Below are 27,678 nucleotides of genomic sequence, written 5' to 3'. Positions count from 1 at the left end.
GGTTGACCTCGAACCACGCGAAACGAGGAAGATTGGCGCGGGCTAAGGCCGACCATGACTGTCTTATTCTACTGCCATTCCATTAGCGCGCGGCGCGGCGAACCGAGTTTCGGAATTGTCAGCTCCTGAACATTTTAGTCCGAAATTGCTTGGGTATCCCCGGGAACTAGGTGATTTATTCGTCAGAATTTAATTTCGACACGGAATTCGATGTTAGTTATTCTTAACCTGCTACTTATTTAGAGCCGAGTATCGCAGAATCGACGTTTCTTCGTCCGAATATTCGAGACGGGTATTTTCTGCTTGTTCGATAGAAATTCGATCCCCCGGTTTCATCTTTGAGATTATTTTGGTTTTGAAGATTCAATTTTTCCGATAATATATCTCATTATTAATAAACTAACAGTTATTGTTGAGTCGAAACGAATAAGAAACGAAAAGTGAGAAATAATAAGTTTTGGCACGCAAAGTCAATAAAGAGAAGAAAATGAAGTAAAATAAAGAGTAAATAAACGATCGAACGCCTCGTTAAGCGAGAAAGTTGTTTAAGTAGGCGACACTCTAATTATTTCGCTGCGATGCATAATGGGCGCAGATTATTTACTTTTACGTACTCTGTCGATAGAGCGAGACGGATCGAGTGTCAGTGTCCTCGATGCCGTCGCCGAGTAGGTGGTAAGGAACTTCTTCGTGTCCCACCTTACGTTGCACGTACGTAAGAACACGTCATCCTTTCCACAACCTGCGTGTCGTTTACCGACTCCCTGCACGCTGCGCTCTTTGATTGCAGCCAGCCACGATTGAAACACTGCTTAACAAAAACAGGCAAGTGCATCGACGCTACGTTCACTGCTCCGTTACCTTCTGCGATCGTCCTACCAAAGAAAATTCAAATTCTCTATCGGGATGTCAACTAAAAGCCTAATATAAAAAATGTCGAGAACGTCGAGCGTTAGGGATGATCCTGATTTCCTTCGACCCTGATTCCTGATTCGCGCACGGCTCGCGTCTCCTCGCCTCGAAACGTTAGGTTCGCTCTACGAGGCTCGGCCACGGCCATAACTTATTCGATTATTATATTCGATTCGGTTAATGCTCCGCCATAAATCCCGCCCGCAACGGGAGGAACGTTATTGCATCGCCAGCGATCGCGATTTACAGCAACTGCAGCTATACACAAAGCCCCGGCGTAATGTTCGCCGTGGTTCACTGAACTATAGCGATACAGTTCATATTTCTCGTTGACCGGTAAGACTGGTCGAGCATTAAAATAGTATCGTTCGAAGCATCCACGGGATGCAACACCGTCCAAATGCGGTTACTCGAGTATCGTGGCGCGGGCGCCGCGAAAAGTGGGATGCAGATTCAGTTATCTCTGGCCATTGCGGGGTCCAGTGAACCCGCCGAACTAGCGGGGATCTAGATAACCAAACATGGAGCCGCGTTTTCCGCAGTTTTCGCTCCCCTTGCTCATTTGAATGCTCGTTACAGAAACACCAACCCCAACGAGGCCCATATCGAAGATACCAGAGTGACATCCAAACTCTTATCCGTTACATCTTTTTAGATATTTTCCTATTCGATCCTATAGACCATCCACATAAGCTCAAACATACTACAACATCCTTACGTCGCAATTCTCTCTTTATAAATTTTATGGTTCGCCAAGACACCCTTCGAACTCTTATCCGTCATATTTCAATCTCGCCATTTTTTGTCCAGCCTCGCACCCCAGCCACACAAGCCCAAACCTCCCGAGCCGCCTCACCGCGCGACCATCCCACGACTACGAGGATCGTGCTATCAAAAGCGTAACCAACAGGCGCAACCATGAGGCGTCGATTCGGTATCGCGGTGCTGGGAGGACAATGCACGGGTTGAGTCGGTACAGCGTCGGTCAGTGGCCGTGTGCCTTGGACGGTTACGTATCACGTATTCACAACGCGAACTTCTCTTTGATCGGTCATCGGCACGACCCTCGGCCAGCAACGTCCACACGCGCCGGTGGCTCCATCTACGTGCACGCACGCGCGCGCGCGCACACACATGTTGCCCCGGGTAGTTAGAGGGAACCTAACAGGGGGATAAGGGGATACCACCGCCTGCACACACGTTTGCGACGCCACGTTGTTCCCCGTGCATTAGACAAGCCTCGTTGTACCCAAGGAGCGAAAAGCTGCGCCAGGATCGTTGTCCTGGCGCTGGTCTTCGTCTTCCCCGGGCGTCGCTTACGTCCAACCGATGGCAGCTCGATGAATCGTATCAGGAACCAGCCATCGGGGTCTACGAACGCGGATGGAGCTACTCGCGATCCGTATCTCTTGGTGGAGATTAATTTTAGAAACCGTGGACGCGTCTTCGACCCGTCTGCTTCGCGATGCGAATAACCTGCCCGAGGAGCTCCTGAAACATTCGTTTGGAATGTTCCGAGGGAATCGAAGGGCTGGTTTTACTAGTCGAGAGTTGTTCGATTCGTCGATGGAAGTTCACGGAATAATGGTAGCGGATGTATCTTTCAGAAATTAATATTTTTAGGTAGCATTCGGAGGTATTTTCGGAATAATATCGAAACGAGCTTCGTTAAAAAGAAAATAGGTCTCTCAAGAAGTTCCGTAGTTGGACTTTATCGACTTCTATAAAGGCGGACAAATCCAAACTATCGAATAATTGGATTTCCCATTATCAGAAGCTTAGATAACATATAATCACACTTTTCGATGCCAACTCGAAACCTCGCCGCCAATACGAGAAACGTCAATCCAGCCTGCTCCCAAACTGAAACTGCCAACGAAACGGGACTTCCCAGGACCATCACCTGAGGTCACATCCGATTGCCTTCTATATCTCTGACTGGCAACCCAGATACTCTCCACCCACGCAACGGTTCGAGAACATCCCATGCCTAAACGAGTCCAAGCAGCGTGCGCTACATTTTCGAACGCAAAGTTCGCACCTGCCAGCGCAAATTCAAATTCCACGTCGAAAATACTCACTCAGACTTAAAACAAGCTCGAACAGCCGGGAAAACAGCGCTTCCTTGGAATGATTACTTCGGACTTCTCTCGTCATCTCCTCTGTGGTAAAATTAGGAAATCGTGAAACTCTTCGTACAGGGTAACGTACCGTTCGTCGAGCGATGGAAAATAACTGCATCGACTAGTCTTCCTAAAAGCAAACTCGCCGCGGAACGCGTTAATTGGAGCAACAGTTCAACGATTTCTTTATTTTGCTAGTCCTTCGACGGGTTTCTGGAAGATTTGAATAATTAATTCGAGTTGGGACCGTTACGAGGATGGAATATACCGATCAGGTGGAAAACAAGCACCACTCTAAGCGTAAACACATTTCAAACGTTCTCACATAATATCTTACAAAGTGTTTCCTTTTAATAATTCCTAACTGAAACGACAATTTTCTTTATTCGCTGTTTCGTCCACGCTTTGGCGAAACCAAACCAAAACCGACATCTGATTCATCCCGAATCTGTTTCTTCCTCGAATCGATCATTTTTAAAACTAATAATTCATCGATTGGCAAACGAACAGCAAGAATCACTGGGTCACATTCGTCCCTCGACGATGAAAGTTTCCAACGTCGAAGACTGGATCGTGAGGCGAGCGTAAATAATGGATGCCCGTCTCGAGCGATGCCCACTGCCGAAAGTAAGTTTGGGCTGAGTAAAAGTGAGGCGATAAATGCACGGCCCGTAAAACGAGCGATCGACAAGGCTTGAAACGCATCGACGTCCAACTGACGCTAGAACGGAAACGGTAAACGGCTCCCCCATCGACATTCTTCCGCGGGCGTAATTGTTTCTCCCATTACGTTTAACTGTGAAACGCTGGACCCCAATTGGACCAATCGTACGGGCCACCGAACACGGGGAACAACGGACTCGGACGCGATAAGATACAACCACTGGGCTATCCAACCTTCTGGAGGATCGCTCGTATCGCGACACGAAAGTGGTTCTACCGGAGACTACTTTCGTTGCTAGGAAAACAGACGAGAGAGATTTCGACTAGGAAATCCTGAGCACCTGGGCCTTTTCGGAACAACCTGTCGAATCGTTCCTGGACCTTGGATTTCTCTGTCGACGGGGTTTGCTAGGCAAGAGTTCAGATTTCAGGTGGAAGGCATTTTAGAATATCCTAGTTCAGTGTTTAGGTTCAGGTTCTCAACCGCTATGTGTTGGTTAAGAGGGTTGGAATAATTTGGAATTTGTGGGTTAGACCTAGGTCGAATCGTTTCTGGGTCTTGGACATTTCTGTGGATAGGGTTTCGTAGGCGAGGGAAGATAAATCTAAAGAGACGAGATAAAAATTCGTATTCAAAGTGGAAGAAGAATTTCTGGGATACTCTAGCTTATAGTAATTTAGAATCTCTGTTGATTACCAGAGGTGTTGTAATCGTTTGAAACTGATGCTCGTCTATTTCGTGATGCATTTCTATCGAGACACCTGGGGGATGTCTAAGCAAAACAACTAAGCAAAAACATAGAGACAACTTTCACTGACAGTTAGATCCAAAGTCGAGCGACCTTACAAAGAATTTTGGAGTCCGTGCTATCTTGGCAGTTTCTTCGTTCGCAACTTCTCGCTCGATCTAAAACAAAATTAGCACAGCCCTAAACGGTGGATCGCGATCCCTCCCGCCCCCCCCCCCCCGCCGATCGCCATCCCGATAGATTTCACGGATATCGGTCTGACAGGTGTCGGAGTGGATCGACGTGCTAAGCGCCAGAAGCAACAAAGCTAGGCGAGCTAGGTGAACCTCGGCCGCTCCAGATCCGTCGCTCTAAATTCATAAGTACCGACAGTGCAATCGAGTCCAATCCGTGGATCGAATGGCCGCTGGTTCGCGTGCCTGGAGTTCTACAACGAGCGTGAAAGGGGAAGAAGGCGAGGCGGTGGAACAGGGACGACAGAGCTCGAGTAGGGGAGTACTCGTGCCATCAGAAGCGGAGGGGAGAAGGATGGGAGGGGGAGTTAGGCGAGATAGAAGGGGAGGGAGGTTAGTGAACGCAACTGGACATCGGTCACTCACCTCCAACCATATTGCTCCACATCCACGGAAGATAAAGGAGCGGAGGGGTGAGCTGGAGAGGGTTCCTCTCCCCCTCCGTTGGAGTTATGCATCGGCTACGAGTGACCCGACTTATGCAATTGCGCGAAATTTCACTCGTCCCCGCCACCTTCGTCTTCTCGATGGCAATTAGAGCCACGATGCACCCGAGAGTTAATTAATCACGCGTCGAGGGGGAGTGGATATTAATCTGGCGTTTCGGGGGTTGAAGTTGACTCGTGTTCGCCCGGTGATCGAAGCTAATCTGGGCGAGATTCCAGATAGACGGATTTATGGTCGCAGATCGTATCCGAGGATGAAAAATTTCCCGTACGGATCGTTATTCTTGCAATTCCCTTTCTCCGGGGATACGCGCTCTTCCGTCCAACTCTGCGTTTAAACGCGCTATCGGATCGCTTGTCGACGTCGACGCTTCGTCTGACTTTCCTTGTTCTTTCGCTCTTTGTTTTCCTTTTTATTTGTTTTCGTCGCGGCGAGCTTGAGATTAGGCTCGGGAGCTGTGGTTTGCTTTCGTGCAAACGTGTAATCACTCTGCGTTAGGGTAGGCGGGGCACTTTATATTAATTCGCGTAATGAAAGCGTAGCGATAATGATAAGGATCGATGGCAGGTGTGTAGACAGTGACGATTTAAGGAATACTCGAATACTGGTACTCGCAATATATCAAGCTCGGGAAGGAGGAACGAACTAATTTGTTAATAAAATTGATTCTCTACCACAAATAGATGTACTCAATAATGTCGGTTAAATCAGTGTTAATAATCGAGCGATTTTAATAGAGTGTTCTCTTTTTGGACCAGTTTCAAAGCAACTGTCGCTATTTTTGTTTGCACTCAAAATACTCGACAAAAGCTATTCAAATTTGGTACGTTCATTTATAGATATACATTTAGAGGATTCTCTAAAATTTTGTGGAAGTATTTTAAAGACCTTAAGTAACCAAAAAAAGAATCTATTTTTGACTCAGAAAAGAAGAGTACCATTTTAGAAAGAAATTTGAAGTACATGGTTACCATCAAGATGAAGACTAAGCGTACACGATTCTCAAGTTCCTCGATTAAAGACTTAGAACGAGATTAGCTTCACCGCGGACACTTGCACTGCTACTACAAGAGGCAGGCGGATTTAGGTCGCGACAGCTCTTGTCTAATTTTCGTCGGACGATCCTCCACGGATATAGTTGTTTACGAGGTTATTGTTGCATACCTGGCAACGGCTGGCGAGAGTGTCGCGAAACAATACACAATGGCGACGTCGGAGAAAGTATTCGCGGAGTGCGTCTATCTGGAAAAGTCGCTCGTCGCGGGACGAGCGTATCCGTCATCGAGACGGCGACTACTTTTCGAGATCCACGAACCTGTGGAAACTTGCTAGAGGATCCTTTGTTCCGGTAAACGGTATTCCAGCACGACAGGATGAAAATACACCGCTCGATCGCGATACTCTGTAACCCACTTACGCCTGGGGCCCTGACTATTCCAACTTTTATCTTCGATTGATTTTTTTAGCATAGTTTTAACTGGAAATTTTGTTTTATATATATATATTCTTTGAAGCTTCCTTGGGACCATTATTTGTAGACATCGTAGCGAAAGTGCACGAGATTCCTTTGAAGCAGAGATTTTGGTTTCCTAGGAGTAGAACGAAAAGAATAATGGCGCGTAAGGCCCATTCGAAGCCCCCTGGGGCCCGGACTCGGTCGAAACGTCGCTTCGTTACATAACGACGAAAGTAGGCAAGCACCAATTTGGTTATTCGGTCAGCAGCGCAACCCGGAGGACCAATCGCCGCCCAGCCACGAGGCGTTCGTGTTCCTCGAGAGCCGCGAGAAAGCACAGGAAAGAATAACCTTCCTGCGCCGTGTGGGAATTTTTTCTATCAATAAAAGTTCATTACAGTTGAGAAAGGCGCCTCGACGTTTCTCTTTTACGACCAACTTTCATCGATCATCGGATGCTCATGTCCCCCCAGGGGAATGGGAGCTTGAGTCGACGCTTTTAATAGTCGCGGAAATGACGGATTATAGATTTTGGGAACCTGGAGAAAGTGAGGATCTGTCGGTGTTTGGAATTGTAAAATATTCTCGCAGCGGACAATATCGGATCGAAAGGATAAAAATTGTAGCTCCTTCGATATCTATTTGCGATGGTATTATAAAAGTATTGCTTTTGTAGAGACAGGGTGAAATTAGAAATAGTTACCCGTCCGGAAATATTTCTTTCAACGAACAAACGCTATAACACAGGCAAGATCAGTTCAATCTACCGTTCCAAAACTCGAGTCACCAACAAACACCTGAAGACATATCTGATAGTCTCCCAAGTCCCCCTGCTCCGGATCGAAACCTCGCCACTCCATTTAAAACTCATAAACATCCCACGTCCAAATAGATTACTATTCAAACTACGCGCAACATTCCGGAAGCCTATCCCAACAATTCCACCGCGACGACGTAAACTCCATCGAACCTAAAGCCCGCACCAGAGATACTACGGTTCGCCATTCCCAATCTCGTATTACCCGCGAAACACGACTTCCCGAGATCGGCATCTCGAGGTCTCAACCGATCGGCTGTCTCGTTGCCAGTCGAAAATCCCGCCACCCACGCGAAATTCACAATCGTTGGACGGCGAAACGAGTCCAAGCCAGCGATCCCAGAGGCGAGCATCGTCGGAAACGGCTATCGAGGCGTTCTAACGCCCCGGTGGAGCCACTTTTCATTCTTCGCTCGTTCCTCGCGATGCACCGGCGCACCGCCACGATGCATCGGGGTTCGTTGAACCCGACCTGACCCTCGCTATATCGATGCTAATGCGGGACCACGCCAACGCAGCACGGGGACCAACGGTGGACGGCCTATTGGCCGGCACGGTTGCTCGTTACCGCAACCGGGCCGCGCGCGGTGCCTCCGTCGACGTGTTCCTGGCCTAACTGCCCGGAAGGGACCGTCGTCCGCCATCCTTTAGTCGGAACGGGAATGGCCAAGGCTGTAAATCTGCGAAGCGAGTGGCAACACGCTCTCGCAGAACGGAGACGTTCGACCAGGGGCGTTCCTATGTCCTTGGTACTACGTATTCCTATTTTAAAGGACACTGGTACAAGTGTACCGGTACCCCATGTATAGGAGAAGATGAGAATGGATCTCCGAATATCGTTGTAGGGAGACAATTTTATATCTGGTTTGGCAATAGGCGTTTTTCTTAGAGTTACGTAAAATAAGTGAAGAATACGGTGTATATCTCACTTGACGAGTCGTGATCCTTGATACTAGATGTTCCTAGAGTAGAAATGCACCTTATATACATATGAAAGAAGAAAATAAAATAAGATCGTCGAATACGGTTGTGGGATAATATTGGTCTCGGTTGGACAACTCATTTTATAAAATGAGGTAAGACGAGTGTAAAATACGTACATCGAGGGACAGTGGTAGAAATTTATCTTATATGTAAGAAAAGAAAATAAGAGGATCATGAAATATGCTCGACAGCACACACTAATGTATACGAGTTACCAAACAGTCCAAACAATTTGTCTAAATACAAAAACAGACAGAGGCATTCACGAAATATTGTACCCAACAAAATAAACATTATACGAATCAAAGATGATCCATCGAGAAAAATAAAGAGTCTTACCCGCCTCGGAATTTTCATTCTTCTATTTAGAATTCATAATCGTGGATTGCACGGAAACCCCGTTGCTCGTGGCTGCGTACGGCTCGAATGCCTTGGCATCGCGCGATTACAGGTCGTTCGGCTTGGAATTTTAGAGACAGTTTGACTGCCTCGTTTGACAGTTTGACTGCCGCGCGGTGCTCGTGAGAAACTCGCCTGTTGACCCACGCGCTCGGGATCGATTCTTCTTCTGGGCGTGTACTGGTGTTCCGAGCTAACGGAATCCTGTCGGTGAAATATTTTGTTTCTCTGTGTTATTAAACCGACGGGCGAGGTCATTGGTCAGCGACGAAGGCTGTTACCGACCGCGAGGGAACTGTTTCGAGAAGTGAATTAATGGAGGGTTCTGTAGCTAATTAGTTATCGCTTGTCAATGGCTGCGCCGCGCGGAATGCACGGTTGATTAGCGTCGGAGATGCCTGGTGCAGGTCCTCCAGGCCAGATCTATTTACGATCTTGATCCATTAAGAAAAACCCACGCGATACAGAGTGACCGGGAAGTTCCTGAGCACTCGCACGCGAAATAATTCGAGTTCTGCTTGATTAATATGCAATTTTTCGTGTTACGTTTCATTTGTTGGACTTAATATTCTGTTTTCTTCGTTGAATTTCTGTCTTTTGAAAAACCGCGAGTTCAACCAATTTACAGATTTCGCAGAGTCGACTCGAAGAATCGAAACGTCATTGAAACAGTAGCTTTCCATAACATTGCAAGTGATCTTGGATATTTACCTTGTACTCTGTTATTAATATTTTTCAATCATCCCTCCACCCTCATCATTTAACATTTTCAATGCCAGACATAGTCATGGAAATACTTATACAGCTAAAATTGTATTCTTGTACAATTGAAAACTGCATAATCTAACATTTGATTTATTTCTACAACCCGATCGAAATTCGCGAATCCTATCCAGACGTGTTTTCGTTTAACACACGAACTTCAGAATGAACTTTTAAATTCCTTAGTGAGAATCGTGTCAATTAGTTAATTCCAAGTTGGCCGACCCGTTTCGAGAACGGATATTTTCAAAAGATATGGAGGAATGTGTATCGCAACGGTCCCGCAGTTCTCCCAAGCAGAGTATAGCGCTCGGTTCTAACGATGCATCGACCTCTCTCCGGTCGTGGCATGTGCATCGGCTAGTGCACCGACGGATCTACAGTTAGGCGAACCGAATTCGCGACAATGAACGAGGAAGTCAGCCGCGGCTCACCGTCCGACCTATTTTTAGGACCGCGAGCGCGCGGACCCGCGTAAATTTAAATGGCCCATCTTCCCGTTCCTTCCGCGCTCCGAGCAGTGATTCATCGACTTTTTGGAGAACGGAAATCGATCCCCTATTTTCGCCCAGCGGGTCAACGTCCTCTTTAGCGATCGCCAGCCCAGCACCCAGCGTTTCGACCAGCCAGTGACATTTTGATCTGAATTGAATTTTGATTTCTTTTTAATGATCGCGTGAATCTCCGACCGTTTTTCGTTTTGAAAGTGTGTTTCTATAGATTCTCGGTGAACAGAGTAGCATAAATTTGAGAAGAAACAGAGGGCGATTGTTAGGCCATGGACTTGATGCATTTGTAAATTTACGTATAGATCAGAATTTGGTTTTTAATTATTAGGAGTACTTTGATCTCGTTCAAATTTCAGTTTCTCTTGATAAGAGCATCGATCACCAAAAATGATTGAAAAGCTTTCTACAAAGTCTGATGAATTTTTAGTGAAGAGGGAAGGGGGAAACAAGCTGTTAAAAATATGCATCGAGGTAAAATCATATGGTAAAAATATCAAGGAAATCTACCAATTTAACTAATAAAAATACCAACAAATCAAGTACCAGTCATCGCTTTCCAACAGCGTTGGGTACCGATTGATTCGTTTCATTACAAATTACACAGAAAATTCTCTGTAACAATCGGCCGTTAATTCCGCGAAGGTGGCAAACGCGAGCGTGTCGGAAAATTTGTTTGCAAACCGACCCGTCGCGGTTTTCCCCTGTTCTCACGTTTCTAAATCGGTTTCGCCTCGTCCTGGTCGATCCAGCCCAGGCCAAGTAGCCGCGAGCGCTTCGATCGGCTTCGTTACGTGCTCTCGATTCCGATTAACCCGCTTCGATCGATCCAGCACGACCGGTGCTCGATCTCGTCGATCCCGCCCACGCGATCTGCTCGACTTCTCCTTTAAAGGGCACCTGCCGCTGCGACGAAAGCGAGTTTACGCAGATAGCGCGAACAATATCGAGCGACGTGTGCGATCATTGTATGGAAATTCGCTTTTTTCTTCATTCCTCGATCGGAATATCGCAACGCCACGTCCCGGAGGAAAAACATAATCGTCTTAGATCGGCTTAGCGCGCACCAATCGCGTAACCGCTTAATATCGGTGATCGAATTCGATTTAATTTTCAAAGTTACTCGAGCTTCCGAGCATTCCAGACGCTAGAGGCAACGTAAACGTTGGCTATTACGCTTGAAGGCGACTGCCGTAACGTCGTTAACTGAGGCCAGGAACGATCCAAAGTACAGGGGCACCATATTCGTCGACCTTCTTCGGTCATCGGCACCGTGGACGTTTCAGCGGACCGTTCCTTCGAAATTTTATGGTGCCAGGCGGAAGCTGTCACAATGTTTCTCGGCTCGTTCGGTGTGACATTCACGAACTGAATAATCTATCGGACGAAACGTTCAGAATGGAGATATTCCAAGTCCTAGGGATTGTTTTGTCTCGCAAGTATTCACGAAATTTTTCGAAATATTTGTCACACTGCGAATACACTTCATCGCTATGCCGATAATTTAAAATAACGTACCATGTAGTTAATCGCGTCATTATCGAGAAATTTATATAAAGATATTTAGACTTACCTATTTATTTTTTTAACCTCGTGTAACATCATGTTTTACTTTCACGTCAGCTCATGTTACTACGCGATTATATAAAGTAAGAGGTAATAATTTAGGAGAGCAATAGAATCTACGAACACAGTGGGGTCAGTCGAGACCCTGGAAGTCTTCCTAAGGTCGACGACCATCGGTAGCCTAAAATAACGAATAGTAAAACGAAAGTCAGGAGCGCGTGGCACATCTAGTCCTAATTGCAGTCTCCTAGACGCGGACTAGACGACAGAAGTCGACGTTTGAATATTCATTACGCCGTCAATGAAGCGCCGCGCGGCCTGCACTTTGGTGTCACGCCAGTTCTTATGACAATCGACGATTCATACACTCCTCGACGCCTTATTATACTCACAACCGAATGGGACAGTTAATTTACGCTGCAATAAGGGGAGTGTAAGTCATCGATTACCGATTTTCAAAATTATTTCAAAAATACAGACCTCCAAAGTGACACTTCTCTCTGATTCTAATGAAAAATTTCAAAAGAATTTCTATCTCTACAACTACGTACAAGCACAATTTTTTTTTTTATAAAACTCACAAGACAATCGACGAGTAAATTCTACACAAAATCAACGTCTATACATTCATCAGGCCCAAAGCTAAAAATTCTCATACGAACATCACATTTTTTCTAAAAATAGTTGAAAGACTGCCGACTTTGAATAACTCTATTTTCCAAACAACTTGAAAACCAGCAATATGATGACTTAAACCCCTCCTATTTATCCATGGACCACAACATATCTCGATCCGATCGAAATCCTCCTACCCAATCCAAAGTAAACCAGCCTGGTCTCGGACGGGCGTGCCGTCAGAGGTGAACGCGTGGTTCCCATACGAATAGTAACGAAACCATTCGACGGTTCTTCCGGCTCGAAAGACCTTGACCACCGACCGTTCACAGACTTTGGCCCGATATTCTCGACGAAGAACAACAACTGAAGTCGTTGACCCAACGTGGTGCCGCTCATGGCGTCGCGGAGGCGCGCAAAATAATTTGCGAGGGATTCTGCGAACCGGACAGCGACTTGTACTCGGTGGCACCGTTTCGAGGGGAACATTGATACGGGCGAAGAAAAAGAGGTCGACGACCATCGCGTTTCGTTCAGGGTCACCTTATCGCTGATCTACGTTGTAGGTCTCGTTTTGCTTCGAAATTTTTGGAGGTCTCGAACGTTCGTAACCAAGGAGTTAATAACTCATTTCTGGATCAAGCTTCCTATGAACATAGGATGACGCAGAGTTCATAGAACAAGTGACGCATCCTAACGTCCACGCGTGGATTAGAACAGGTCCGTCGGAACCTTCCCTCCAAACACTGACCTTGCAGTCTTCCGCCTCCGCGTGACTTCTAGCGTTCAGATCTCGTTAGACCCGAGTCAATGTCGTCGAGTCGGCCAGTCATTCGCCGCGAGCGTTTCGTCATCGACGTGGTTTCGGATCTGTCCTACGATGACAGGAGGAAACGGTCGTATATCAAGGGAAGGGATAAAAAAAAAAAAAATAAACGTCCTCACCCGAAGGTGTCACTGACTCCCGTACGTAGGTGATCATCGACCTCCATAGCCCCCACCTCGCCACGCTCCGCTGAGAACCTCCGTCCCTTACCTTCTCCTCTTCTTCCTCCTTCTCTGGTTGGCACTGTTGCCCCTCTTTTCCTTCGGGCGTCTGCGAACGCGTGCGGCAGTGACGTAACGCCGGTTATTCAACTTGGTTGGCTGACCAGTGACGAAATGCCAATGCTCGGCTTCGCGAAAGTTCCTTTTTTGCGTGGATTGCCCGCCATTGTTCGCGACGCCTGCCGGTTTCCTCGAGTGGAAACTCAGCCGCGCGCAGGAAACCGGCGACAGCGTTGACGTTGGGTCGCGGAAGGAGGTTGGGGAGTCGCATGGTCCGACGAACAACCACGAAAGATTTTGGATGATTTTGGGTCGTTGTGGAACGAGCGTGTTCTCGAGGTTGATGAAGGATTGGCGAACCTGACGATTGGCTGGAGCGAACATTAGACAGTTGCTCCGACATTGGTAAGGATTATTGAACCGACTCTGCCTGACTCCTGAAGTAACCTCACTTTTTTTAAAATCTGAACAAGGAAACCGGCGATAGCGTTGACGTTGGGTCGTGGAAGGAGGTTAAGCCACGTGGTCTGAGAAAGAACAATACAAGACTTTGGGGGATTACAGAGAGCCCTTGCGGAACAAACCTACTCCGATGTTTGCGAAGGATTATCGAACCCGAAGCTTGACCTTGTTCGAGACTTTACAATTATTCTGACATTAAGAAGGATTACTGGACAGACTTCAGCCGACACCTGGAGTAGTCTCATCCTTTTTTTAAATTCGAATGGAACCTCGCCAGGACCTCACAATTATCCTGACGTTAAAGATTATTACCGAACTGATTTCACCTGGAGCAGCTTCATCTTTATTTTATTTTTTTCAAATTTGAACGAAGCCTTATAATTATCCTGACGTTGAAGATTACCGAGTTGACTTCACCTGACACTTGAACAACCTTCCAACTAACCCTTTGAGCTCCTATTCGAAAGGACCTCTCGATGGCGCATTCCATTGGACAACCTCGTTGGAAAACGTTCGGACTACGTTCGCCACGTTTTGTAATTTCCCGTATGCAAATTCGTAGAGAGTATGGGAGTGACGTAACGAGATGCCAGGACAGCTTGGTCTCGGTAACGGAAGAGAGAAAGTCGCGCGTGGCGGGCGCCGTCTAATCCGAATCTAACGCGACAGAGGGGGCCAGGAGGTAAGGGGGTCAGCCTAAATCTACCGGGAAGCCACGAACGAAAGTGTTTACTGTTTACAGACGTTACTTTCGGGCTTTGCCACCGCGTCACCTCGGCCTCGTTGGCGTTAGATACCGACGCTCTAAGCCAGCGAGTTAGACAGAGCTAGAACCAGACTTCCGCGTTAACTAGTTATTTTTCGCGATCTCCTGTTCCATCCTGTATCTTAATTGGCTGGCGCGCTGATAGTTGCGCATCCGTTAATTATCCCTTACAATCGCGTTCATCGATCATTCCTTTCGTTATTAGGTTTCCCGAAACTGCCGAGTCGGTATCAGTTCAAGGTGGAATTTTATTCGATTCGCCAGGTTCAGATTAACCGTTGCCTTGGTCTCTCTATCATTGCATCTTCGATCCTGTTTTGGGCGAAGTACTGGCCGCTAGTTGTATTTATCGTTCTTTCGTTCGTGGCACGAGAGTACGTTGAAGTTGTGCAGTCTTGGCATAAATGCACCACAGTTTATTTTGAAAAAGAAAAGGAAAACGAATGTGTACAGCAGAAGTCACAAACAAGTCCTCGATGATTAGATAATTGTCTTCCTCGGTTAACGGGCGACTCGTCGATTAGCCATTATATCTCGAGTTATCCGTTTTCACGAAGACCCCCGAGTTCGGTTACCTCCAGCAATTAATTATCGAGGCGCATAAACGTTCGATATCCGTTTTCGATGACTCAGGAACGAGTTCGTGAGCATTATCGCCAGCCACGCTAATAACATCGCGAATCTAGTCCCGGGCAATCATTTTCCAACGCTCGACGGTAGCCTTCCGCGATCTCGCTTAAGGATTCACCGTTACGCTAATCAACGGCAAAAAGCACCATCGCCAGAGGTCTAGCAGGGAACTCCACTCACACGGTATCCCCCTCTGCTCGCCGATTCCCATCCTCGCGCGTTCGCTAACTTACACGGGGAGACCCCGAGACCGTAAACAATTTTCGCCCATCGCCGAGTCGTTTACGTCACGTGTTACGCGCGTTGTAACGTGGGCAGAGTCCAACCTCTGACAAGGAACATTCGCCCGTGCGCTTCCCCTCTCCATTTTAACCTAGTTACGGCTGATGGGCTTCCAGGGGGACTTGGAATTTGCGTTCAGTACAGTTATTCGATGTATTGTTCTTTGGAGTGGATATGTTAGGCCGAGGTAGCTGGAGAAGATGGGGTTCCTGGTATGCCAACAATTTTCTCGGAGTTACCTGAAACTATTATTCTATTTAGTATAGGAGGTTGAAAGCAAGCAATCTAATTCCATCGTCAACGAGGTTTCATGCCTCGAAGATTCGCTCCAAGACGCGACACCTTGATAGGATCCAGTAACCGAACTTTCCATAGCTTCCATAGCACTTTCGTACCAGCCCTCCTGCCTCGGCTAAAGAATCCCACAACCACGAGACTCGGCAACCACTCCCGCGTCCTCAGAAGTCCACCATAAACGAAGGACGGTCAAGGGACGTTCACCCCGCGAGTATTCCTCGCTCGAAGCCCGCGAACCGAGATCTGAAGGACTCCGAAGGAGCTCGTCGTTTTCTCGCCCCATCGAGAACCGGTCCCATTTTCGCGAGGACGCTGCTCGTGCACGTGCGCGAGCACGAGGACACAGCGCTCGAGCCTAAGTGCGTTGACACGAAATGTCCTCCGCGGAGGGCAGGGATGAGAGAAGCCATAGGTCACTCACCGCGGCGTGTGCAGCGCGTCTTCTGCGCACGGTCTCGCATCCTTGACGCGCACAGGATCCTACGGGCTAACGGAATCGCGGTTCGGGACACACGTGCCAGGACCTTCGAGCGACCGATCGAACTTTCTGCAACTCGGTTGCGTCACCGAATCTTGATGAGCTGCCGTTTACGCGCGCGGGATCGTTCGCACGTATCGCCTCGGTTCGCCGGAAGATCGAAGATTAATCTATTTCTACGCAAGGGTTTCTTGCGAGGGTTGCATTTCTGACGTTGATGCATTCAAGTGCAACTTGAGCAAAGGTTTGGAGCAAAGGTTGAGAGCGAACTCTTTGGTCTAAAATTTCGTTCGGGATTTCTCGTGCCACAGTCGGGTATACTGTCTCACGCAGGCTTCGATACGACGTGTCTAACTCGTGCTGTCACGTTCTACTCTAATTCTGTACCACGATGTTGATAAACTTGGAGGGGCCCTATTTTGGCAATCTTCGTACAAATTGAACAAGGCAGTTCTACATTTGACAGAATCACCTATATGCATACGTAAATAAATCTACCAAATTTCAAAGAATCGCGCCAATTACTTCGACTGAATAAAAATTGATGAATCCTCCTCGAAGAGTACCTACCCCGTTAGCGAAAAAAAACCGTCACTCCCACGCGCAATCCCCTCGCGGAAAACGACTCGACTTAAGTCTCTAAGCAAACACGGATAACGAAACGGCGTACGTATCGGGGTTAATCGCAGATTAAACGACTAATTTCGCTCCCGGTGAGAACGGATCGGCGTCTTTGTGGGTCAGCCGCGTCCGATCGTAGCCGCGACTCGCCAAAACAACCGCGCCAAAAGCGAGCCGCGGAACGAAACCAGGAAACAGTGGCCGCAAAGTGGAACGTAAACGAGTCGGGGGCAACGACCGGCGTCTCGTCAACGGCGACCTGAAATTTCATTAAGGGCGTCGAGCCATTGCGCAAGCGATTAGGATCGTCACGGTGTTTACCGACGTGCTGCGCGCACGGCGAACGGGACACGAGTTCTACGATCGGTATGTCGAGCCCGGCAATGGAAAATTTCCAACGCTTTGGGACAGCTCCGACGGAAGCTTCGTCGTCTATTCCGCTTTCGTTCTGGCTGGGAGCGGCTTACGTAACTTTAGAAACTCGGGGTCCGTCGATCGTCGTTGACCGAGGGTAGGTCTGGAATTATTTTTTGGGTTTGGTTTCCTTTGGGGTTGGAGCGGAGAACTTTGGAGTGGTTGCGGAGTGATTACTTTTGAAAATCGTCATATTGCTTTGCAAGAGAAATCGATGGGAGGAAACGATCAATCACATCCAGTTGCGACAATCCTAGACGTCCGAGGATCGTGGGACGATACCATTCGCAGATCGCTCGCCATTACTCGTGTAAGTAGAAACGAGGCAGATTCGACGCGTACGGATAGGTGGACGATCGAAAATAATCCTGGTTTCGCAAGGCGTTCCGGTCCGCTGCGGATAGCAAGGCCAGCTGGGGTCGTAGGCATCGCTCGATCGACGCCTATTCGCTGACAGAGAAAGAGTCGGCGATGGACGCGTTTATCGGTTTGCCAACGGTCAGCAGTATTGTTTGCGTAATGATAGCTATCGTGAAATATCGTTGTGTCACTCTGGATGTAAGTTTCGTTGCTGGTCTGGCCAATGAGAGGCGCCTTGGAATGTTCCTTGTATGTATTCTACTCTTCTGGCTATCGAACGACGATGTTTCATGTGAAGTTTTGCTGCGTCATCTCTGCTGCAGGTTTTGCTCCTCGTACCTTCTGTAACTTAGGCTGTCCCACTGCATACAGGAATTATTCTACTCTTCTACCTTAGTGACTCTTTCTACCTTAGTGACTACGTTTCGTATAGTGTTTCATAAAGTTTTACTGTACCAACTTGGCTGCGAGTTTTATTCTAGTCCACCTATGACCAATTAAAACATTGTTTTGCAATGTTTCTTGTATCTATAGCGCCTTATCCTACTCCAAACATTATTCCACTCTAGATCAAATAACTGTATTCCATCCATTCCTCATCAAATTTCATCATTTCAGTTCTAAATCGTGTTGACTTCCAACTTCTTCATCTTCCGAATCTGCATCCAGACGTAAATCGTTCTACTCTCGAGCAGTTGCGCTTCATAGAGTGCTCGCTCGTCAGAAAGTGAAATTTACTTTCCATTATATCTTCTCTTTTAATTTTTTTCATGTCGTCGAACACACCGAGAGCAACCATATCACGCTTAAATCTCACCGCTTCCATCGCTGGAGCATTTCTCGCCAGCTTTCCTCCGCTCGAGATGAGTTTACCGATCTCCAGGAACCGGAGGTCGCAGGCGAAATCATTTATTAGAGTTTCCTCGTCCCCGATGACGTTTCAACCTCGTCATCGTTCGCTGGACGCTCGGATATTACACTTTTGCGAAAACTGCACGCACGGTGAAAGTAACTTTCCTCTCTGCGGCCGCGGTGTTTACGTTCAACCGAACGTTCGAAAGTCTCTTCTCGCCATTGTCGACGAAACAATCGAGGAACTCCTTTTACAACCTGTCGCTGTCCCGTTATCGGCTATTCTACGCAACACCGTGCAAAGCACCAAAGAAAGCACCCAACATGCATAAACGGTGGTCGATTGAATTTCCTACATGATTGTTCCGACCGTTTCGTATCTTCAACGCGATCCAAGTAAGGCGAACCGAGTCCAGCCGATCCAAGCATAAATGAACCAAGTATATATGGAATTACTTCGTTGACCCACGCTAGACGAAACGACAGGATTCGTCGGCAAGATGCCAGATAGCCTCGCGGGTCTCGGAGTCAACTCCTGCGGACCAACACAGTTAACCTCCATCAAGCTCTTTCCACTTGATTGCAATTAATCATTGAACTTCGGTTCCAACCTGTTGCTGTCCCCTTATCAGTTATTCTATTCGAGACCAAATATAGACTCCGCAAAGTGCCAAAGAAATTTCTTATGCAACGCAGTGCTTACTCAATTCGCTTCAAATAAGGCGAACGGGACAAATTCAAGGATTCCTTCGTAAACAAAAGGTCTCAGTTCGTTGGCAACGTATCGAATAGGCCCATGAATCAGTCCTGCGCATCGGCACGGTTAACCTCCATCAAGCTCCTCCCAGTTGACCACAATTAATCACCGTACAAAGACTCGATATTCCTCCTAATTATTAGGCGAACCAGAGGGTAATGTCGTTTCTGTGAATCTCGATACTTCTTTATCGTTCATCAGCTCGTTGACTTTTATCCATCTGGCTTTCGATATTTGCACACTTACAGAATTGATTAAAAATAGAAACATATTAAGAATGTATTTGTTTGAATTTAAGGTAAAAGAAATGACAAAAGAACTCCAGCTTCGACTCAAAGTTGCTCCATTATAAAGAAGTTTATTCGAGACCAAGTATAGACCCCGCAAATCACCAAAGAAAACAACCCAATTTCCTCTGCAATTATTTTAACAATTTCTTATCATCCTCGACATAAGGTAAATCAAGGATTTATTCGATCCGACCGATCCAGGAAATTGTTTCTCGACCCAAACCAGACAAAAAGCCTCAGTTCCTCTTCGAGACTTCGCCGACACGGTCAACCACCATCGAGCTGTTCGCAGTCGATATCCTCCAGTCTCGATATACCTCCTAATTATCATCCAACTGCCATGAATCGCGTAAGAGGCGGGTTGAACGTACCCAGCAGACATTCCCAATGCATCTGGGCTACAGTCGTACAATTAACTCCGTCGGACGCAACTGTTAAGAGGCTCGTAAAAGCGGGTTAAGCCACTCGAGAAACCAGAACCAAGGAGATCGTTGGACGCGTGGGCAGGCGAGGAGCAGCCTCGGAGGTCCCCGAATGGTCCACGTAACATTCTGTCTCTGATATAAGCGAGCACCAAGCGCCGTCTCTAACGCGTGAAAGTAAGAGCCGTTGGTGTGCGCCGGCCTTGATTCGGCTGGGGTTACCGTCCGACATCCAGGACGGCCGAGGCCCGTTTGATGTTGCTCAACAACACGCTGGATATCGTAAAAGCCGGCCGCCTCGCGAGCCGCCGTGACGAAATTCCTGTTACCGACTCTTTAGCGCCAGCCTTCGAACCTTTAGAAGGGGACTGACCGATATTTCAACCACTCCTAGGCTTTCGTTTCTTTCTGCATCCTTCAGGGACAGTTCTCTCAACATCCTCGGTGACATCCAGGCTCCGTTTTCCTGACAACAAGTCCAAAGTGTGGAGGGACGTACTTGCAGCAGTTGGAAAAAATTTTGATCAGACCGCGATTGGCGCACGAAGCGATCGCTATTGCATATCGCTATCGATCTCCAAGCCATCCCGCGCTGGTGTAGACAGTTCCGTTTCGCGATCGAGAGATCACAGCGACCCGGAGTTCCAAGTGAAAGTGCATCGGTTTCTACGCGACAACTCCAATGTTGGGATCTCGATGAACTTCGATGGCAACATTGGCGAATGCTTGACGCGTGTTGCAATTATTCCGGAATGTGTTCCACCTGCGACCGCAAGTAGCCAGACCGCAGTCTCTGGTGAAATATCGATATGTACAAGATTAGGAAATTGTACGCGAGTTATTTAATCGTCACGGTTGATGATTCATTGGCGCGATCGATCTGTAACAACGAAGTTAACGAGCGTCCGAGAAAGTGGGGCAACGCAGGGCCTACTTCGCGGATCGAGCTAGGTTTCCTTCGGTGCGAGTGTCTTACCGGAGTCTACTTCTACGGGAATGTAAAAGGCTTCGCATCTAGAAGAAATAGATTTCTTGTCCTGTGGCTGCTTAAGGCGGAGAGAAGACTCTGGAATTTCTGGCAAGCTTTTACTTCTACTTCTACTTCGCTAATCAAACCTCTTCAAACTCGTGACGGGGTGCGACAATCTAAGTTCTTCAGCAGCTTGAAGCATGAAGCGATTCGTAAGACATCTTACAAAAAGACATCTTACAGATCAACATCTTCAGTTTCACACTCTTGCGATAACCTGAATATCTCAGAAGCCTAAACACGAGAACTCCCATCCCAAAGCAGAGATGATCAATAGAACACTCATTCCTCGAACTAATTCAGTATGCAATCACATCAACGCCTTCAAACGCACTTATACAACAACCAATCGCAGCATCTTGAGCCCGAATACCCCAGAAGCCTAGACACTACCAAAAGCTTGCACTCCGTAGCACAAAGCGACCTCCCGAACACTCGTCCCTATCGAGGACCTGTGAGCCGATCAGTTCGACATCATCAAACGTCATCAAACGTTATCCGTCAGAAGGCTCCAGCAGAGGACGTACTACCAAACACTCCTCCCTTCCCATCTAATCAGATCATCTCCTCTAAACCCAAACGGACAGGATCTAATCGCAGCAACTGCGACACCACCGAAACCTTGCGTCCGAAAATGGCCCACTGAACGCAAGTCCGTTACACGAACCTACGATATGACATAACCAGCGCGACGAGTCACCGGGAGTCGCACGCCAAGGGAATTTCGAGGAGGGAGAGAAAGAAGACGACGCGGAAAGAAATGTCGCCTGGAAGACGCCGAGGTCGGAGCTGCTTTCTCCGTGGAAGAGCAGTCGGCAGCGAGTACCGGCGATCGAGAGTAAAAGCGGTGAAAGAGCGAGTAGGAGAGTCTCCGCGCCCCGTGGAAGCGAGAATACAACGCCAGGGAGAAAGGTGAAAGCACTCTCACCTTGACTCCGTAGCCAGCGACGATCTTTTCGGTTTTTATGTCGTACTCCGCCGGGAATACGATTCCAGCGGAGCCTGAGGGACCGCGTCCCAGTTACGTGGCCGCTGGAGACACCCAGGCGTCCATACGTCGTCTTTGAGGGTCCAGGAGTGGTCCGCTTGTGACAGGTGAGACGATAGAGACGTCCACGGGATCCGGCATCCATCGGGGTCGCCGAGGAATCTTGCGATCGACCGTGTTTAGAGATGATCCGTGACAAGGGGAACCGGTCGTGTCGATCGGAAATGGGACACGTGTTACACGTGGTAACGTTCGCGAGAGGAACTCGTGTTAATTGGAAGAGTGGAGTGGAGGTTGCGCAACCGACTGCATGGGACCAGTTTAACCTTTGTCAATGGGATGCAGGCACCTTTCGACGAAATGTGCGATAGTATTTACGGGTGGAGCTGGGCTCGGCTGGGCTTTGGACTGGATGCGGAGGAAAATGAAGTTTGAAGGTACCCATAGCTTAGAGTCTAGAGTGCTAAGTACACTCTGCTTGGAGTTATTTACACCCTCTTAAAGAGCCATCTAGTGTCTCCTTAACTTCCAGCTTTTGCAAAGGAGCAAACACTAGATTTGCTAGTCGATTTGCAGAGACAGCCTCTGTAAGCGACCAACCAGCGTCGAGCATCCACTCATGGTTCAGATCTCTCGCTGTAATCTCGCTATTACAGACGATGGAACAGCGCGATCGGTCGGTCGCCAATCGTCAACGAGTCACCGCGATATAGTCCCGGAAGTCGCGTCATTTCGGAGAGCATTATGTGGGACGCGGAGCAGCGAGTCTTGAATACCGGCGAAGGGATAAAGAGACCTCGATAGCGGGCGTAGACCCCGCGAGCGGTTGTTGTAGTCGTAGAACAACGTCCCTGAGCCTTTGTGAAGCGTTGCGAAACACAAGAGGCAGCCAGCCGCTGGTGCACGATCTCGTATCTATTATTACGTGATTTTTCTTTTCGCCAAGCTCAGGGCCGCGGCTAGTGTAGCCTTCCATCGGGATCAGGTGTCCGGCTCGCGCCCACGCACCTGAGCTACTCGATTAAAATGGGATTAAACGATACCGAGGGTCGATGCTGCGATGTGGAACGATAAAAGGGATCTAGGATCCTGGAACGAGATGGAAAGGAAAGCCGGAGCTGATCCAAAGCTGGAGTCATTGTCACCTGCTTCTTGTTAGAAAGGTGTCTTTATGTTGTAGCGAAGAAAAACTCAAGTAAAGATGTTCTTATAGGGATCGAGAGTGGACCTGAACGATTCAGGCATTAAAGCGTGCTTTCACTTTCGACGTGGAGTTTCCCAGCTTTGCGTGCGATATAAGGTAGATGATTTCTCCGGTGATCATCCCTTAAGTCGTAGTCTTCTTGAGAAACGTTTCCGAGAATGGCTTCGGTCGGACACTTGTTGCCGGATAATTTCCAAGATGGCGTGCTCGATGCCGAAAATAGACGTCGCAGGACTCGACGCTTGGCTCCTGACGGATAAACGCCTTTATGTAACGCTTGCCAGGTCTCTAGTCTGGATAAAGCGAAGCGAAACGTTGCGCAATGACCCCGTTGCGCGTTTCGGGCCAGGCCGTGTTGGGAAACCCATCGCGTCGTTAAAAATGTGGGCCATCGGCACATTCTTGTTCCACGAAAACAAGCGCCGATGGAACAGCGAATTTGCGAACGTCGACCCAGTTGCCTTCGGTAAATCAGGATGCCGCAGACGTCACCGAAATTTTTGCGCGTAGACTAACTTACAGGCGGGAGGAGGCCTGGCACTTATCAGCACACCTTACGTACATGTAACCTTCTGTAACTAATTGTACAGTTAATTACGTGTGGCTTGCGAAAGGGAGTTTACAGTAAAATGATTGGCAAGATGAATAACGAGACAGAAATCTAAAGGTGAATATGAAACAAAAATGACTGTCGCAAACAGGATATTCGTGAGCCATATATTGCTTTCGACAATTGATATACACCAAAACGAATTCTAAACTCAAATGAATTCGCAGGAAGCTTCCTGAGATAGCAAACTAACTGCAAAAATGAATCTTTTAGAGTCAAGAATGTGGAAAACACAAGTAGCTCCATGATATCGCGTGAGTCGTATTGGTTCGCCAATCATGACCCCTGGATAAAAGCGCCGCATTGGAAAACTATACGTATCCTAAATTCCAGAATGAATTCTGAGGTCACCTAGCCATACAGGAAGTTTCTCAAGGCAGTAAACAACCCCCAAAAGGCAACGACACCGAGTATTTCTATGGGTGTCGCGCGAGTCATATTGGTTCGCGGGTCGTTTTCCTGCGCAAAGGCGCTGAACTTGGGAAACACCGAGGTAGACACATCGAACGATGAATCGCGTGCGCTCGCTGCGCCATCGAGCAGCAAGTCTCGGAAGTTCGTCGACAGGTACGCATCGGTTCGCGGACGCTAGGTGGCAGGTTGGCTGGCCGTGGCAGCAGGCAATGTCAATGTCAACGAGCACGTGAGCCCCGCTCGAGGAAAAATCGATACGCCTCAGTGTCAAAGCTTTTCCCGGCGAAAAGGGGGTAGCTGCATCCGCGAAACGATCCCGGGAATATCCGAGGGATCGTCGACGATGCGATAAAATGTTTATTTACATCCTGGATTCCTCCTTCGAGCCTTAAAAAGAACGTCCAGCTTGTCCCTCGTTGGTGAATTTATTTCTTCGATGCTGACGATATCCTTTGGACTTGTATCACTTTTATAGAAATATGGTACAACTAATTGCTGTCAATGACAATTCGCATATCAAAGAAGATCGATTCAAATAATGAATTTTCGCGTCGTTATTAGGTAAAGTTATAATTTTAATTGCGAATCACTTTGATCACCCTTACCTAACACCGTCTCTGAATAAAATAGCACCGATTCTGGCAATGTTTCTTCTTCCCTCGCGATATGCAATGCCCCAGCAGGGCTGCACCTTATGTCAAAGTTGAACGACTACCTCACATCCTATGGAAATAACCACTCCGCTAAAGGCGACTCTACCAAAAGGCCACCGCGAACTGCGCCGCGAAATACTCACTGTCACACCCTGTCCCCCTGCCAGGCGGTTCCTTGCGGTTCCTTTAAAGGCAGATAGTATCAACTGAATTCACCGACCTGCTCTCGTAAACAATGTAAACCCCACCTTGTGTGTCGCAACAGCTGATCAACATAGCTATCGATCTGTCTTGGCTTCGATACATAATGCCGGTTACCTTAACGAGATCAACGAGATCAACGTCATCTCTTCCACGAAGATCGACCTCGAGAGAACCGTTTCGAAGAATCGAAAAGACACCGTAAATGACCGAGAAATCATCGAAAGGAAACGGGAAACGAACCTCTGTTTCGGTGACGATGCCCCTCGATGTTTTGCGTCTCGGTGACCGCGATGGTGGCCTCGCACACGTCTATGGGGTTGAAGCTGCCGGCAGAGTTCATGGTGTCGTCGATAATCTCACCATCGAACGGATCACCGGACCCCGCGTTCGCTGACATACCCGCACTAATGACAACGTGTCGGGCACTGTTGGTGCTAATGGTAGGCAGCACGTACTCGAGGGTTGATGTCCATGAATGGGGGCGGGAGGGGTGGGCTCGGGAGGGTGAGCGACTGTTTGCGCAAGCGTCGGTATACCCACGCGATTCGGACTGTTCTAAGTGACCCTTCTTGGATGGATACGTATATGCTCTTTTGTTGCCCGCTTCCTGCGTAGGATTGATGACGCACGGGGGCTCTGTTTACCCCAACGTTTTTACGTTCCTGGACTCGGTAGGGGTGCGAATGGACGGATTTATTCCGATATTTTAGGACGCTCGAGGCTGCAGTCCCTTCCTTGAAACATTGGGCAACGATTGCGACGAGGATCTTCCTAATTTGGTAAACTTTAGAGTCCAGTGTCTATCGAGTCGAGACAGACTCGACAGGCTTTAGGTAATTTCTTATGTTTAGAGTTAAGTAGTTACACTATTTTCAAAGTTATTGCAGTATAGATTACTACTGTGGATAATTCGCGAGATTCGCGTTAATCGTTTAATCTGCGATTAATTCAAATAATTACTTACAGTTTCGCAAAGGCACGACAGGGAGATCACAATCAACTTACCTGTAACAGAAAAAAAATTGCATTGTTATTAAAGACCGAAAGCGATATAGTAATACGAAATGTCGAATGCGATGATTATAGGATCAGTTCATGGGGATCTTCAGTCATGGTTACTTCGAGAATTTTTCCTGTCTCGCGTCTGAATACGTCATCTCTGTCGCGATATTTACATTTCAGTGTCGCACAATCGTCCGTCGCGCTTTTATATTCGCGTGTACAGCTGGAGCGACGCCCATCGACCAAGAATAGATTCCACGTAGAGCGAAACCTAGTTATAACGTGCAACGAAGATTAGACCGGTTGGAAAAAATTTCAGCCACAAACATTTCTTTTTGAAATTTAAAACTCAATTTTATAGGCATTTAGAAAAGTTGCAACGTTTCGTGGTCCCGACGGTAGCTAAAATTATTCATTATCACGTTTACCCGCTAGATTCCGAGGCAAAGCGAAATTTTACAAGTAACCATAAATATCCATTCCATCCTGGAAGACATACCAAAGCCTCAACGGGTTGTTCCCCCCGAGGCAATTTGAATTTTAAGCACCCCATTATGAAGCCAAGTATACAGCTCCAAACAAGGGTTATTCGTCGTTTACAGGGCTTAAAACCCCTCGGTTCGTTCCTCGTACCTGACCCTTCGCCAGGTAGTCGACCTTTTTCGCGACCCTCGCCGCGCCCACCTGCGATTCGAAGATCGCACGCAAATCCAGCCGCTTCGAAATTGGTCCTTCCGGTATCTATTAGACGATAACGTTATCGGAAGGAATTCGCGCGTCCCGATACCGACCCACGAGTCGCGAATTTCCTGTTGTACCGACTCGTGGGACGGGATTCGCGAAAGGACTGTGGCGCCTCGCGGCGGAGCGCGCCAGAACCGTTTCGCGAATCTCAGCTAACGAGCCAGCTTCGTTTAAAAGTGTCGAGGGAAGTTCGAAATATATTATATCAGTTTGAAGGCGAGATATTAGGTTGTCCCTGTTTATATAAACATTGCTACGATATCACCACAACATCGACAAGGATTTTCGCTAAGAAATTGAATACATTAAGTCTGAAAATGAGGTATTAAAGAAAATAAGAAGCCTGAGAAAAACACGAATATTATATCACGTCGTTTCTAATTTAAGAAACAAAATTTTGTTGAAACCTCCATCGATTGACGCGAAGGTACCAGCAGAAGAACTGCAGATCCAATTCTCTGGTCGACCTAACTGACCTAAACGGAGCCAAAACAACCCCTAATCGTTCTCCGTTGTATGACGAGACATTCGTCACTAGGACACACGAGGAAGATCTGTTCTGTCCCAAACGGGACCGGTCGTTGTTAAAATTGTAAAACGGGGCAGCTTGAGAAACACTGCGCCAACGTATTCGCGAATGGAATAGAATCGCGACGCGTGTACGTGTTGGTGCACCTTGGAAACTCATCTACCTACCGGGTCGTTGACCGGGCGCTGAGGAAAGTGGGACGAAGCAAACAGCACTCAGCGTTAATGCGCGAAGGCCTTGAGGGATCACTGACGCATGCGTCCGCGCGGAAAGATCGAGAAGGAGCGTCACGACGGTTAGAGGAGGACGCCTGTGAACCGCAGAACCAGAGAGAGACAAGATGAGAGAGAGAGAGAGAGAGAGAGAGAGAGAGAGAGAGAGAGAGAGAGA

General features: G+C 47.7%; 1 protein-coding gene across 2 annotated transcripts in view; it reads right to left on the bottom strand.

Annotated features, from left to right (window-relative positions):
* LOC128877812 (nuclear hormone receptor E75-like) overlaps positions 1 to 27,678 on the bottom strand; it is a 95,787-nt gene that overhangs the window by 46,921 nt on the left and 21,188 nt on the right. The window contains exon 1 of one of the 2 annotated variants that reach the window (XM_054125364.1): positions 25,254 to 25,425. The exons of the other annotated variant lie outside the window; for it this stretch is intronic. Within the exon in view, the coding sequence (XP_053981339.1) occupies positions 25,254 to 25,410 (157 nt within the window). The 5' untranslated portion in view covers positions 25,411 to 25,425. Of the gene's footprint in view, positions 1 to 25,253; positions 25,426 to 27,678 lie in introns of those variants that run through there. 2 annotated transcript variants of the gene reach the window in all.

This window comes from Hylaeus volcanicus, chromosome 6, assembly GCF_026283585.1.
Source record: "Hylaeus volcanicus isolate JK05 chromosome 6, UHH_iyHylVolc1.0_haploid, whole genome shotgun sequence".
In the NCBI taxonomy this organism is placed as follows: Eukaryota; Metazoa; Arthropoda; class Insecta; order Hymenoptera; family Colletidae; genus Hylaeus; species Hylaeus volcanicus.
This window is presented reverse-complemented; position numbering and strand designations above follow the sequence as displayed.